The following is a 17,131-nucleotide window of genomic DNA, read 5'->3' as shown; positions in this document are numbered from 1 at the left end:
GATTACAGGCTCGGGGTCATCTCCCCTCAGTGGTTAGGCAAGCTTACCATAGGGCAAAGTACAATAACCGGGACGTTCTTTTACGGCCTAAATCTGCTATTCCACAAGATAAATCAGAAGATGTGTTCACATATGTTATGAAATATAACTCCTGTTTTTCACGGGTAGTGAAAGCTTTAAAGAAAAACTGGGATGTGAATAAAACTATATCCATTTTATTTATCATCAAAGCTTTGTTTTGCCTTCAGTAGGAGCAGGAATTTAAAAGAATACCTGACCCCGTCAGTATTTTCCTAATCATGCTATAGATCTGGTGAGTAGTTGCCTAAGAGGACATACGAAATGTGAGAGGATTGTATGATTTGTGATATAATGGAGGAGACAACAGCATTTATGAATCTGCTGAATCAAAAGCAATATGATTTCAGAGATTATACAACATGCAAAACAGACTTTGTGATAAACTGCCTAAGATGCCCGTGTAATAAAGTCTATGTTGGTCAAAACTCTAGACCCCTTTACATATGGATTTTGAAGCAGGAGAGTTCAATATACACATGTAAAGAAGGTCTGCCTTTAGAAGCGCACTGTGCACGCTTTGGACATTCATTCAAAGATTTGAGGTGTGTGGCTTTACAAAAAGAGTGGGATCGTTGTCAAGGGAAGGTGACAGGCGTAAGATATTGCTGCAGACACAGCAAAAATTGATTTTTATGCTCAAGTCTTTGGAACCTATAGGTTTAAATTCTCACATAGAATGGTGCCATTTTTTTCTAAGTAGCTGACTGGTAGACTGTTACAATAGCATCTGATGTCATCTTATAAGGATGTGGCCATCTTGGAAATATGTGACAGCTGACAGGCAGTAAGAAGTTTTAGGCTGCCTTAGTCTGTAACAGATGTTGAAATATTTAAGTAGTCAACATCTGAGGAGCATTGTTTTGAATGTTCTTCTTTTTGTTTGACAGCCCTGTTATGCGGACCCTGAAGAAGCTAAGTGAAATGCTGGCCAACGTTGGTCCCAGGAGGAAGGAGACTGACTCAAGAAGTTGCTAGCAGCATTCTGCAAAGGCTGACTTTCAGACAAGATACGCACAGCACCAAGAAAAGATTTTATTGTGTAGAGCTTTATATAGACTACAGATTGTTTAAAGCTTTATATGAACTACAGATTTATACATTTTATATTATTTTCTGGAGAATGAATTTATATTTGAACTTTATTGGAAGGTTTTCTTAGCCAATGATGAAGAGCAGATCTTTTGTGATCACATTTAGCTCTATAAACCTGTTGGGTTTGGAGTTTTTTGAGGTTTTTTCCTTCCTTTAATATACAACCCTAAGTTGGTTTTGTGTATAAATCTTTTGATCACTATTTTGCTATTTCTTATGTATCTATGACTAAACAACAGTATTGGTACTTCTGAAGATTACCCTTTAGCATTACCTTACAGAGGGCCACAGAGGACATCCTTATACTGATGCCTGTGCAGGTTTTGACAAGTTTACTTTCAGGACATCTGCGGACTTCCCTGTCCACCTCTCAGGAAGGGGAGTTTAATATCACTACCTGCTGACAAAATATCAGTTCACACACTTACATGGGACGGTATGAGAAATTTGTAAATAGTCAAACTTGAACTGTATATAAACATTAGGTAGCTACACTTGTAAGAATGATTTTACAACTAGGCCTAGTCAGGACAGAGGTCCCTGTAACTAACCTGTGCAATGCCTTGAAAAGCCTCTACAAAAGAGTACAGTGGACCCTCTGATGCAGTCCTGATCTATACACTGTACATTATTTTGTTTAGCCTAAAAACATATACATATATTTGCAACCTATTTTCTTTTTGGCCAAATTATGCATATGCAAACTAATTTCAAGGTACCTATTATTTTTGAAACTCACATTTTTACAGTGATTTGCATTAACACACTGGTCAAGTATTTCCAAGTGTTACACATATGTTTGGAGGCCCTAGGTCCCCTGTAATAATTTGGGGACCCATTGTTACAGAAAGGGTTACATCAGCTTGGTAGCTTGTCGTTTTAAATGGTGTCATACTATTTTTAGTGCAAAAAAACAACGGGTTTTTTCCACTCACAATATTCCCCCCACAACATTTCAAATTGTGGGTTTTCCCTTCTAAATCATTTTTTTCTAATAAAGTTATCTAAAGTAAACTGCTTTATTATATGCCACCTATACATCCAAGTGTCAAAGAAATTTATGGGTTTCCACACGCTGTGTGGTTCTTCCCTGTGTCAAAGTCATCACATAATATGCAATGCATTTGTTATTACATCTCTGAACTTGTAAATGATATATTGACAATCATGTATGTTTTGGTGAACGGAAGTGCACACATGGTTTGTATTAGTGTTTCAAGACTCTGACTTCTTTTTAAGCCACAGGTCCTTGAAAGAGGCAGGAATATAGGGCTAAAACCATGCATCAAGGTTCTACAATTCAGCACTAGCCTACATCATGAGCCTGACTTTTACAAATGACCATTTTCAGACCGCTGGTACAGGAGTCAAAAAGAGAAGGAAAAATTCTAGACCTAGTTCTTAGTGGAGTGCATGATCTAGTGCAGGATGTAGTGCTGGGGCCGCTTGATAACAGTGATCATAATATGATCAGATTTGATATTAGCTTTGGAGTAAGTATACATAGGAAATCCAATACGTTAGCGTTTAACTTTCAAAAAGGAGACTATGATAAAGTGAGAAGAACGGTGAAAAAAAAACCTTAAAGGAGCGGATGTGAGGGTCCAAAATTTACATCAGGTGTGGAAGCTGTTCAAAAATACCATCCTGGAAGCCCAGGTCAAATATATTCCGCGTATTAAAAAAGGAGGAAGGAAGACCAAATGATAGCCGGCATGGTTAAAAAGTGAAGTGAAGGAAGCTATTAGTGCTAAAAGAAAATCCTTTAGAAAATGGAAGAAGGAACCGACTGCAAATAATAAGAAACAGCATAAGGAATGACAAGTCAAATGCAAAGGGCTGATAAGGAAGGCAAAGAGGGACGCTGAAAAAAAAAGATTGCGCTGGAAGCAAAAACACATAGTAAACATTTTTTTTTAGGTATCTTAAAAGTAAGAAGCTGACAAAAGAATCGGTTGGACCGCTAGATGACCGAGGGGGTAAAAGGGGCAATCAGGGTCACTGAGGAAGATTTGGGAGAGATAACTCTGCAAGAAATGGTATTCAAAGCAGATGAGTCGGAGAAACTGAATGAAATCTCTATAAACCTGGAGGATGTAATGGGGCAATTCGACAAATTGAAGAGTAGCAAATCTCCTGGACCGGATGATATTCCTCCCAGAGTACTGATAAAATTGAAAAATGAACTTGCGGAACTATTATTAGTAATATGTAATTTATCTTTAAAACCGAGAATGGTACCGGAAGATTAGAGGGTGGCTAATGTAAAGCTGATTTTTAAAAAATGTTCCAGAGGAGACCCGTGAAATTATAAACCGGTGAGCCTGATGTCGGTGCCAGGCAAAATGGTAGAGACTATTATAAAGAACAAAATTACAGAGCATATTCAAAAGCATGTTTTAATGAGACAAAATCAACATGGATTTAATGAAGGGAAATCTTGCTTCACCTATTTCTTACATTTCTTTGAAGGGGTGAACAAACATATGGATAAAGATGAGCCGGTTGATATTGAGTATCTGGATTTTCAAAAGGCATTTGACAAAGTACCTCGTGAAAGACTCCAGAGGAGCTTGGAGAGTCATGGGATAGGAGGTAGTGTCCAACTGTGCATTAAAAACTGGTTAAAAGATGGAAAACAGAGAGTAGGGTTAAATGGTCAGTATTCTCAATGGAGAAGGGTAGTTAGTGGGGTTCCCAAGGGGTCTATGCTGGGACTGCTGCTTTTTAACATATTTATAAATGAACTAGATGGGAGTAACTAGTGAGATAATTAAATTTGCTGACGACACAGTTATTCAAAGTTGTTAAATTGCGGAGGGAAAAATACAAAAGGACCTTACGAGACTGGGAGACTGGGATTCTAAATGGCATATGACGTTTAATGTGAGCAAGTGCAAAGTGATGCATATGGGAAAGAGGAACCCGAATTACAGCTACATAATGCAAGATTCCACGTTAGGAGTCACGACCAAGAAAGGGATCTAGGTATTTTCGTTGATGATACGTTGAAATCTTCTGCTCAGTGTGCTGCGGCAGCTAAGAATGCAAATAAAATGTTGGAAAGGAATGGAAAACAAAAATGAGGATGTTATAATGCCTTTGTATCGCTCCATAGTGCAACCGCACCTCGAATATTGTGTTCAATTCTGGTCACTGCATCTCAAAAAAGATATAGTGGAATTAGAAAAGGTGCAGAGAAGGGTGACGAAAATGATAAAGGCGATGGGACGATTTCCCTATGAGGAAAGGCAGAAGCGGCTAGTGCTCTTCAGCTTGGAAAAGAAATGGCTGAGGGGAGATATGATAGAGGTCTATAAAGTAATGAGTAGAGTGGAACGAGTAGTCGTGAATCGTCTGTTTACTCTTTCTAAAAATACTAGGACTAGAGGGCATACGATGAAGCTACAAAATAGTATATTTAAAACAAATCGGAGAAAATATTTCTTCACTCAATGTGTAACTAAACTCTGGAATTTGTTGCCAGAGAATGTGGTAAAGGCGATTAGCTTAGCAGGGATTTAAAAAGGTTTGGACTGCTTCCTAAAGGAAATGTCCATACAGTATTATTAAAATGGACTTGGGGAAAATCCACTGCATATTTCTGGGATAAGCAGCATAAAATGTATTGTACTTTTCTGGGATCTTGCCATGTATTTGTGACCTGGATTGGCCACTGTTGGCAACAGGATGCTGGGCTTGATGGACCTTTGATATGTCCCAGTATGGCAATACTTATGTACTCGCATATCAGACAAGATACTAAGGCCAATATATATGTAAAATTTAGAAGCAAAACCATTTTCAGATAAAACAAAGAGGAAAACTTTTTTTTTCCCCACACAAATTCACAGCCTAAACATAAAATGAGAAATAAAAAGGAAATCTGTTCAATGAATCAATACTGCATTTGATTGACCACCACATGCAGTAGTCAAGAGTCAGATGCTATACCCACTGTCCAATCATTTGGAACATAACATTTACCTTTGTGTCTTAATGTAATCCTCCTTCAAAGGGAATAGCTGTTCTTCTACTTTCTCCCATCGTTCCAAACAACTCCAAAGCCAGTCAGGATTTACAATATGAAGGTGCTCACAGCCTTGAGCTTGTCTAACTTTTTCTGTACCTATAAAAAAAACAACTTGATTTGTTTACAGAGTAGAACTGATTTAAAGGTAACGTGAGAAAAACACTTTTGGAACAGATTCTTATGCTTGAAGTGGATAAAAAAATAGAAAGTACCGGTATTACTCAAAGCGTCAAATTTTGCAGGCAGATGTTCATTATCTTTTAGAATGCATAAACCTGCCAAAAAAAAAAAAACCCACCCCACAACGGGTGGCAATCTTTACTCACCTGTAGATGCTATTAATAAGGTTACAAAAATGGTCAACACTAAAGATGTGGTATGCTTACACAGCTGTCAATCAAAAAGAACAACAAAATCCTTCCGTAAATAGAACAAAGAACAAGAATGGAAGGAGCCAAATACAACAAGATAGTATGTCATAAATTGGCTCAGTTTATTAACAAAAAGTCTTTAGGAAACAATATCAATAGTAAGAACCACAAAAAAATAGTATACAAAGCGAACTTCAAAGACTGGACATGACCCAACACTGAAGTGTTTCGGCACAAATGCCGCCTTCCTCAGGGGTCATAAATTGAAGTACTTAATATGTGTACTCTACTATAAAATTACAGATATATCATTGAACACTGTGAAGCAAAACCGCTGAAAGTAAATGGTGTCTCTGTTGCTGGTGGCGTCCGTTCTTGTTCTTTGTAGGCTTATACCACCGACAGAAATTTACCAACATTGTAAACCTAGCACATCTTCATCACTGCTAACTAACAATCTTAAGTGGGCTACTGGCAGGGCAGGTCAAACTAAACTACCTAAAAGCATTTGTGGCGTGCTCAAGATTAACAAAAAATATCAGTTATAACCTTCTATCCGCTGACACTCTCTATATCATTCATTTATGAAGACTTCTTTTGGCATTTAACTGGTTTTTGACATGCTCCTACCAGAAACCACATTATACCAATTTACCAACAGTTAAACACAATTTGTAATACAGTGCACTCTGGTTAAGTGCAAAGCCTTGGGACCGAAGTTTAACTTACACTTAACAGGATTGTGCACAGCACTATTTCAGTTACATAGAGTCAGTGTAGAGCCACTTATTTATTACTTTAACAGGACAACTAAATACAGTTACAGATTTTAAGGCATACCCAATTTCATAAAAAACATTAATAAGACTTCTCACTTGCCACTGTACTCAAGCCACAACTGGTCTGTTAAATGGAAAGAAAAGGATTCAATCATAAGTACAGTGTTCTGTCTATTCGCGTTGTAAACTTATCACCCTTATTTCCTTTGCCCTGCACTAGATACTGTACAAAATGCATCAAAATAAAACTGATGAAGAAAGCAAATTGAACTATCCTAGGTAAGGTACGCACTGTGAACAACAGATACCAGTACTCAAAGAACCGTGACGATTAGGTGCATTGTCAGTCTTTCAAATGGCCAGCCCACCCAATAGCCTTTCGCTTTGTGTGCCACCACTGCAGTCACTAAACCCCTCCGGTATACAACAAAAGGGTTGGGAGCGAGCGCTCTCCCTCATTGACTCCCAGTCTTGCAATGTACAACTGCTTGCACCACACAGCAGTTGTATATCAAGCTATGGGAGGTTTCTGTTTAATTTTTTGTTTTGAATTACTGATTTTTTAAGGTGTTAGTAATTTCTTGATTTTATGAGTGTTTTTTCACTCCTGAGGGAAATTCTGCGCTACTGTGCAATGCAGAATTCCCCACCTCCACAGATTGCTGTGCAGTCTGTCTTACAAAGAAAAAAGCACAACTGGGCCTTCAAGACTGAGAAAACAGGGGTCCTGTTTCAGTGTCAACAACACCGGTCTATTAATAACACACATGCACAGTATAAAATAACTTAAAAGTGAAAATAGAGATAAAAACAAATACAGATTAAACCAAATGTAGTAATTTAAAAACATCACCATAAGTAATGTATATAAAAAAGGTATACAGCTTAATAAAAGAAACTTAATAAAAACAAGTATAAAACTTAATGATAGGTAAATAATAATTTAAAAGAACCCAATCAAAACATCAATTAACAGAAACAGAATATATGGATGCATAGATAATATAATGAACATCCATATCCAATCCAATCAAATTAAATTATAATTCAAATTCACAAGTGTAAGTATACATTGGCCTTGTGCCATTTTTAGTTTAAATTATGCAGATTTAGAAACATCTGTGCATAATATAGAGGATGCTTTCTAGAGATTCTTAACGATTTGACAGAAGATTAGGTGACTATACTTCAGATTTTAACAAAATGATGGTGATGAACTAACTGGAAGAAAATCTTACCCAAGTTTAATTGTGAGATATGCAAGTATGGAATTCAGTTCCTATAGAGAAAGGGAAAATGTCAGCAGGAGCTAGACAGTCAATGCATAGTGTGACATCCTTGAGGGGGTAACTGTATCCCAGGATAAAGAGCATAGATCAAAGGTGGTCCTATTCTTGACAATGCCATAATCATCATATATTCTGTCTCGAGTTTACATATAAAATCTTCATTTTCAATTACTATAATATAATTAAAGGAGTGAGTGAGAAACGAGCAAAAAGGTCTAATACTTTTACAGTAAGACTGTCTTAAACTACTGTGTATGTAATATAGTGAAATGCAGGAAAAAGACGCTGAGGGGATAAACAAATGTAGAATAGTGAGTCTGCATCTCGGGCTACTGTATATGTAGCATAGTGAAATGCAGAAAAAGGACCCTGGAGCAATAATGTAATTCCGTAATTCAATAAAAATGATGCAAGACATATTTCTTGCCTTGCAAAAAGAGATCCAAAAGTCAGCCTTTACAAAATAGATATTGGCAACGATTTCAATTTTCAATATATAATAGTAAACAAATAATAAATATTTTTTTTATATCAAAAACATATTAAGATAAAATACTAGGTCTACAGAAATCTTATAGCAGTAATAATTATACAGTAACTAGCGGATAAATATTGCTCAAACACCCATGAACAGTGATATAATTCTCATCCCACCAACGAGGTATGTAATACTCATAAAAATGCCGTTAGTCAGTGAAGGTGAATAAAATACATTCAAGCAGCCAAAGTCAATCTTATAGGACTTACCCCACCAGAAGAATGTAAGATATTTCAAAAAAGCGCCGTCGGTCAGAGAAGACATCCACAATAATTAGTGACACTCCTGAAAAAACGCCGTTGGTTAAGTAAAAAAATGCCAAAGTGAGTGGTGCTGACTTCGCATGTGTTTTAAAAGCTGAGAAAATGGTGCCAGAAGCGGTAACGTAGTGACGCATCGTGACCGTCTATTATACAGTTTCCAAAAGAAGGGGACCTACAGATTAATGTCTTTCAACAACATTAACCATATCTATTCAAGAATTTAGTGTTGTTCAGCAACAATAACCAATTCTATAATAATCTGATTTATAATAATCCGATGTATGAACGACATATATATTAGGAAGGGGATGTATGTATCTTTCTGGTGTCCTTAGTTATTATATGATAGCTTTTACTTAAAAATATATGGTCAATCTTAGGTGTATTGTAGTGCTAAATTCGACAATATATAATATCACCACTGCATAGTTTAATTGTATAAACTTCACAAAGAATAAAGCTGTTACTATGAACCATTTTGCACAAAAAGAGACAGCTTGGTGGTGCATTTTTGATTTAAATAAATGGACCCTGGGGAGAAGGGGATCATAGCTGTCTTTCCCTTCTTATTAAAGCAAATAATTAAGAGAAGACTGATAGATCCAATTCTGCATTGAGTCCTGCTGGAAAAACTGTGTTGAGTTCAAAGATAGCGCTCTGTTCTTGTTGGAGTAGGATAATGTCCAAGTTTCCCCCTCTCCAAGGTTTGTTAATAACCTTGAATGCACAGAAGCATAGCTCTGCAAAACTGTGGGATTGTTCCATACAGTGTCTAACTAATGGAGCTGAAACATCCCTTTTTCTGATGCTACTTCTGTGCTCGATCATTCTCGTCTTTATCTTCCTAATAGTTTTTCCCACGTTGATAAGCTTAGAAGGGCATAAGATGAGGTACACCACCCTTTCTGTATTGCAGTCCGAAGAATGTTTTAATGGATAAGGTTTGTGTGTTCGTGGGTGAGTAAAAACTGTGATGGTCAGAGAGGATGTACAGAGAGAGCAAGACCCACAGGGCTGATGTCCTGTAGGGGGTTGAGGTGTTGATCATACAGGAGGTAGTGCTGAAGGTGCAATAATCTCCTTGATATTTTTATTTCTAATATGTGCAATGGTAAGTTGTTTGTTGTTAAAGCAACTATGACCTTCCAGTATATGCCAGTGTCTTCTTAATATCTTCTGTATATCTACTGAAAGGTTGGAAAATCTGAGACTGCACACTGTCTGCATTTTTTTCGTTCCACATGGCCATGTAGTAGTTCATCCCTGTCCGCCATTTTCGCCCTATTTAGCCCTTTCATAATGCTTTCCTTAGGGTAACCCCCATTTAAAAATATTGCTGCCATTGGTTTTGCCTGATCTTCAAATTTGGTGTAATCACTACATAGTCTCCTGAGTTGGAGAAACTGTGAATATGGTAAGTTCTGTTTTAAACTTCTATTATTAAAGCTTTGGAAACGTAGGAAATTATTTTTAACAGTCGGTTTTCTATATATTGTGGTAGTGAAATGGTATGTATTTTTCTTAATGAGGATATCAAGGAAAGGAATTTCCTTGGTATCATAATTCATAGAAAACTTAAGATGTTGACTGGGACCATTCACCAATGAATGGAATTGAGTATGGTGATGCTTCCCTTCCATAGTACCAGCACATTATCGATATGTCTTCTCCAAAATCTACGTTCCTTCTTGTATGGGTGATCTTCTAAATGCTGGTGCTGGAAAAAAGCCACGTAGCGTATGGCAAGGTCAGGGGCCATATACTTGCCCCCATTGCTGTGCCTCTGATTTGTTTGTAAAATGAGTCCTGGAAGAAAAAATAATTTTCCTGGAGTGCTATTGATGCCAGTTGAATAATGAAAGCGGTAGGGACCCTCGTGTTCTTTTCTCTGTCATTTAGGATTTCTGTGATAATATCCAAGACTTGTTGGTGCAGGATGTTAGTATAGAGGGATTCCAAGTCAAAGATAACCAAGATGATATTACTAAGATCCCCACCATATTCCTCTAATAAATTGATGACATGAGATGAGTCACGAATATATGACTTCACAAGTGGGATAAAAGGTCTTAGGAAGGTATCCACAAAAATGGAGAAGGGCTTGAGGATAGAACCTATCCCGGATACAATGGGTCTTCCAGGAGAGTCCACTAGTGGATTTTGGGCAGGATATAAATAATTGGTGTGATCGGGTGGCTAGTTGTCAGAAAGTCCCTTTCCTTCATAGTGAGGAAACCTGAACGGTAGCCAAAATCTACCCAGAAATTGATTTCTTTTCTTAAATCATCTGTTGGATCCGCATCTAGTTTATTGTAAAACTGATTATCAGATAGTTGGAGATCAATCTCTGATATAATTGCTGGTATTAAGAATGACAATGCCACCCCCCTTATCCGCTGGTTTGATAGTGATATCTTTATTTTCTTTTAGAATACAAAGTGCTCTACTTTCTTCTTTTGAGAGATTTTTCTTTCTTTCCAGTGATTCTATATCTTGTAGTTCACACCGATGGAATGCAACTATCAATGAGTCTGTGGGCCCAGGTGGTATCCATTTAGAGGGGGGGGGGGGGGGGGTTACTAAAGAGGGGTCAGAGTTGATTGTAGTATTGTTTCCGAAAAAGTGTGCAATCTTGAGTTTCCTTTCAAATTTACATAGATTGATTCTTGTTTGCAGAGGGTCATAGGTATTGGTGGGCACGAATTTGAGGTCTTTCCTTAGAACTGAGATCTCTTCATTTGACAAACCTTTGTTTGATAGATTGATAACAGGAATATCTAGTTCTTGTATGATGGATGGCGATGATAGGGCATCCTGCCTCTCCCCCTCTGCCGCATCCCTCTTTCTCTCCCTTGGAACTCCATTCTGGTGTGCGGATAGTATTCTTTCTTCTGATTTCTGTCTTCCATCCCGCGTTGGTAGTGGTAATGGTGATGTCTCTCTTCTCCCTTCTTCTTGATCTTCGTGTTTTGCAAATTTTGTCTAAAAAAGTAGAATCAGCTTCTTTTCCAGGAATCATAGTAGAATTATTGATATGTGTCGAGCACGGAGAGATAAAAAGCTCATCTGAATCGTTGCATATCCTTTTGCATGCTCTCTCTTTTGTGTGGCTTGTTCCTTCCTCTGGATTCAGGTCCACATTATGGTGGATTACAGGGGCCCTTCTTTTATGACTGTTGGTACGTCTTGTGGAGGGATGTCTGATCTTATCCACCCATAGATAAATATTACCCTTCCGATAGTCTTCCTCATCCCTTTTGTATTTGTCATATTTCATCTTCTTGATGTCTTTTTAAAAATTATCTAGTTTACCATTAAGGACTTCAAGATGTCGATCTTTTCACTAGATTCACCCTTAATGATGTCTAGTTTTTCTTTTGAGGTTTCAATGAGGAGTACCATGAGGTCCAGGGAGAATTTATTTAAAATTGAGCACCATTTATCAATAAACATCTTATTGTCCCTAAAAAGTTGAGGCTCCTTAAGAATTCTCAGGCCCATGGGGATGTGTTGAACCCTACAATACTGAATGAGAGTCGCATAATATAATTCACATCTTATAGAATTCTGCTTGAGGTCAATAACATTCTTCCAATGGTCATTTAAAGAATCTTCTTATTCATCCTTGAATATCATGGGTTCCTGGAGGAGATTATGCAGACGATCTTCTGGATAGTTTAACATGTTGTCCCAGTTCTTGAAGGCCATCCCTCACCAGTAAGCACAAAGCAAATAGAGAGGGTGATACAGCATACACAGACAGTATACAAAGAAAAAAGCACAACTGGGCCTTCAAGACTGAGACAAAACAGGAGTCCTTTATTGAAATAAGAAATAATGTGGCTGCTTACTTTTCCTGATTGTTAGCAGCTCTAACTTTTCACTTGCATCCAAGGCATAGGGAGAAGTTCATTTCTTGGGGGGGGGGGGGGGGGGGGGCACACATTCTCTCTCATCTCTTCTCCCCTGCAGTTTTAAATTCTACCTTTGCTGGCAGGGATGCCCAAGCCCTGGTAGCTGAAGTGGTCTGCTGACCAACCAATGAAGTCAGCTGTGTGCTTCAGCCACTGATACCAGCACTCCCATGAATGCTCAATTCATGCTGCTGAACTAAGCATGAGCAGGAATGCTAGCGTCGGTGGCTCAAACATACAGACAACTTCTTTGCTGCTCAGGCAGCATGGCAGGAAGCTTGGGTAGTGGACCGCTTCGGCTGATGGGGCTTGGCCATCCCCATCAGCTATTCCATGGACACCTCAATTTTGGATGGGGCCTGAGTCCAAAGTGAGGAGGCCGGGTGGCCCCTCCCCTACCCCTCACTGTGGCTATACCGCTGCTTCTTCCATGTGACATGATAGCAGTGTCAGTCTTTCCTTAGGCACATTTGTTCCAGCCACTTCAGCCTGCTTGAATGCCAGCAGAACTTGCTCTCCAATACACACCAGCTGCATTAGCATTAAAAAAGTTACATGGTTTTTGATCTTCCTTGATTCCAGGTAGAATGTCTGTGACCTATCTCTCTGCACCTAACTCATCTGCATCTTGCTTGTCACCAAGCTGCTTCTTGAACTTGATGCTGTGTCTCACTTTTAATTGCTCCAACCAGCCAACAGTTGCATTAAAACAGACCAAGTCAAGATTTGGTGACAACTGATTCGCTTTCATCGGCAGAGGGCCACTGAAAGGAAGCTGTCAGCTTCTGGCCTGTGAAAACCCCAAGAAAAGAAAATAACTTCTTCCACATCTTCAGCCTACCAGCTCTTGCATCTTCTTTCAGGATTGGTGGTATTCTGCCAATCCTCAAGAAGCTTGTCCTTCTGCTTCTAGGTGTGTAAGATTTGGCTTGAATGGACACCATAATCTTTTGCAATGGAAGTCTGACTTTCCTTATTTTCCAGTCTCTAGATGTCTATCCTTTCAGCCAGTAAAAGAGCCTTACACATGAATGATACCGCCATTTCCCTTGCCGCTGATGAAGAAAGCAAGCTGAATTGCCCAATTAAAGTATGAACTGTTGGTCTTTGTGTGCTGCTGCTCAAAGGAACATACTATTTAGGTGAACCATCGTTTTTTAAAACTGGCCAGCCCACTTTGTATCCTTTTACTTTGTATGCCACTGCTGCCACTCAATCCCTCTGATTCAAAAAGAAAGGGTGGTGAGCGAGTGAGCATTCTTCCTAACTGGCTCCCTGCTTCATGATGTACAACTGCCACACCAAGCAGCAGCTGTATAGCATAATGCAAGAAGCCAATGAGAGCAGGAAGGACAGTCCTGGCTCCCTTCTCACTCACCCTTATAGGCTTCCAGTTTCGTGATGTACAATTGCCACACACAGGCAGCTGTGCATCATGAAGATGGAAGCAAATGAAGGACAGTGAAGGAGCCAGGACCGTCCCACCCACCCTCATTGGCTCCAAGCTTTATGATGTATACCATTGTGCAAAGCAGCAGTTGTACATCATGAAGCTAGGAGCCAATGAGGGACAGTGTTGCTCCCCACCCTTTGAGTGACAGAGGGTTTGAACATCTGCAGTGGCACACAAAGTGAAAAGACACAGAGTGGGCTGGCCATTTGAATTGACTGTGCACCTAGTTGGAGTGATATTGCCAATGGGACCAATCAAATTATAGCATTAACTGAGAGTATGAGCTACTGGCTGGTGTGCCAAACCAACGTCATTCACCACTGAAATCAATGGAAAACCAATGAGACCAGAGCATGATCAAGCAGGTAAATAGAGTATGTGCTTAAATGGAGTGTTCAGTTTTGAAGACCATATCTACCTAAGGACCAATAAAAGACTTGACATGGTCCAGAGAAAAGCAACAAAAATGGTAAAGGTTTTGCACCAAAAGTCATATAAGAGACTTGAGGATCTGAATGTGTATACCCTAGATGAGATGAGGGATAGGAGAGACATGATAAAGATGCTTAAATACTTGAAAGGTATCAATATGCATACTAATCTTTTCCAGAGACTGGGAAGTGTAGAACTAGAGGACATGGCTTGAGATTACAGAGTGGAAGACTTAGAAGTAATGTCAGGAAGTATGTTTTCATGGAGAGGGTGGTGGATGCCTGGAATGCCTTCACATGAGGCATTGGCAGAGATGAAACCTGTGATGGAATTCAAAAACGCGTGGGGTAAACAGAAAGGTTCCTTATACGAAAAAAGAACGGAATCAAAAACAAAAACTTGTTGGTGCTTAGGCACCAATTCCAGCAGTAGGGAATAAGGCCAGTACTGGCCATAATTCTACAGTCTGTGTGCCAAATATGACAAAACAAGGCAGACTTTTACAGTGTGTCCTGATTATGGATGGGCAGTAGTGGGCTTTGATGGCAACTACTACTACTTAACATTTCTAAAGCGCTACTAGGGTTACACAGCGCTGTACAATTTAACATGGAAGGACAGTCCCTGCTCAAGGAGCTTACAATCTAAAAGACAGGTGTAGAATCTAAAGACAAGTGTACAATCTAAAAGACAAGTGTAGAGTCAATCTGATAGGGCATACTATATTTCTCGAAAGGTTAGGTGCTGAAAGCAGCATTGAAGAGGTGAGTTTTAAGCAGAGATTTGAAGATGGGTAGGGAGGGGGCTTGGCGTAGGGGTTGAGGAAGATTGTTCCAGGCATAGGGTGAGGCAAGGCAGAATGAGCGGAGCCTGGAGTTGGCAAGAGACTGGGAAACAGGACCAGTGCTGGGCTGACTTCTACAGGCTGTGACTCGATAAAAGCAGGGGCAGACTAGGAACAAGTGTGCACTTTTGTGTCACATTAACATAAAGCTTGATAGTGAGCAAAATACTAGTTTGCAACATTGTTGGATTGATGGTATATTCAGGAATTGACGACAAATGTGACTATCCAAAATTATAAAACCACACTTCTATGATTGTGTGACTGCCCTATTTGTTATGCCAGTATTTGATCTTACTTATAATGTACTATTTTCCTTTACTCTTCTTTCAATATAACTATTTAGTCTGTAAGCCACCTAGACATACGTTTGATAGGCGGTATAGCAAATATTAATTATAAACTTGAAATGAAGTTAATCATGACGGCGTGTAACCTGCATGAAGTGGCAGGTGTGGCTCTGGTCGCCTTACAGGGCAAACTAGATGGACCATGTGGGTCTTTATCTACCGTCATACACACACACACATCTATCTCTTTGCAAACTGCGGACTAACATAACACACACTTAATAAATTTTGAAGGCTTTACATTGGCCTAAATATCCCCATACTCCCTCAGAAACTCTACCTACCAGCTCAACAATATTAGAATGTTTTTGAACTGGCTACCAAATGTATGATTATCTTCCATTTGGTGAGGAGTCTGTGTATGTATTTAGTGCAAAGAGCTCCTAACTCATAGAGAACAGGTCTGATCTCTGGAAAAGGAACATGGCAGACCTGGAAGAGCTGAGGCAGCCACATGTTTAGAGAAGACCTACAGAACACAGTACATAGAATCATAGAAAAATTATGGCAGATAAAGTTCATATGGTCAATCCAGTCTGCCCATCTACACCACCCACTATCTCTTCCTCTCCCTAAGAGATCCTACATGTTTGTCCCACGCTTTCTTGAATTTAGATACAGTCCATTTCTACCAGGAGGCCGTTCCACACATTCACCACCCTTCCTGTAAAGAAGCATTTCCTTAGATTACTCATGAATCTATCCCCTTTCATTATTATCCCCACAGATGGGATGGGGTGGTAAAAAAAAATCTTTCACACTTATATGGAAAATCAGTTGACCATGTCATTTTTGAACAAATCCCCCCTCCTACCCTTTTCCTTGGGATGTGGAGATAAAACTGCTCTTTCAGGTACAGCATTGTTTAGTACAGAAAAACAGATATTCCATAATACTCAATAATTAACTTCAGATCCTGAATATATTAACATACAGAGCTAGAGGTTCAAAATATGATAAAGAACAGGTTAACTTTCTCGTCATTTTAAAAGTACGACTCACCCCATCCATAATACACCCATGAATATCATCAACCTCAAACTACCTGCACAACACATTTTATATATATACTAGTAAAAAAGGCCCGTTTCTGGAACGAAAGAAACGGGCGCTAGCAAGGTTTTCCTGGGAGTGTGTATGTTTGAGAGAGAGAGCCAGAATGAATGTGCGGGTGTGTGACAGAGTGAGACTGTCTGTGTGACAGTGTGTGTGTGAGAATGAGAGTGTGTGACAGGGCCCCCCCTCCCCTGTTCCTAATGCCCCTCACCCCGTTCCCTCCCCTCCTTTTCCTCCTCCTTCCCACACTTTGGGTTCCTTAAGGCTTTCAAAAGTCTATGTACCCCCGTGGCCCTAACGCCCAGTATCCGGATATCCCACTGCTTTCCTCCTCACCCCTCCCCCAAGATGTAATACTTTCACGTCCTTCATTTTTTTTTAAAAAGTGTCCTATCTACCCTGTGTACAAATGCCCGGCATTCAGATTGTGTTCCTCTCGTAAATTTTCATTTCTTTCATTCATTCAGAACTTGCCCCCCCACCCCCCCGAACACTTTTGGTTCCTTCAGTCTTTTAAAACTCTCCTATGTACCCTGTGTGCTAATGGCCAGCATTGAGATTGTTTTCCTGTCCCAAATTTGCATGTCTTTCAGTCATTCACAACTCCCCCCCCTCTCCAGTTTAACACTTTCGTTT

The 17,131-nt window shown here is 39.3% G+C and overlaps 1 protein-coding gene across 3 annotated transcripts in view; it reads right to left on the bottom strand.

Annotated features, from left to right (window-relative positions):
* CTDP1 (CTD phosphatase subunit 1) overlaps positions 1-17,131 on the bottom strand; it is a 360,755-nt gene that overhangs the window by 122,369 nt on the left and 221,255 nt on the right. For all 3 annotated transcript variants that reach the window (XM_030211931.1, XM_030211947.1, XM_030211939.1), the window contains exon 9: positions 5,161-5,302. In XM_030211931.1, the coding sequence (XP_030067791.1) occupies positions 5,161-5,302 (142 nt within the window). The remainder of the gene's footprint in view (positions 1-5,160; positions 5,303-17,131) is intronic.

This window comes from Microcaecilia unicolor, chromosome 1 (genome assembly GCF_901765095.1).
Source record: "Microcaecilia unicolor chromosome 1, aMicUni1.1, whole genome shotgun sequence".
Lineage (NCBI taxonomy): Eukaryota > Metazoa > Chordata > Amphibia > Gymnophiona > Siphonopidae > Microcaecilia > Microcaecilia unicolor.
This window is presented reverse-complemented; position numbering and strand designations above follow the sequence as displayed.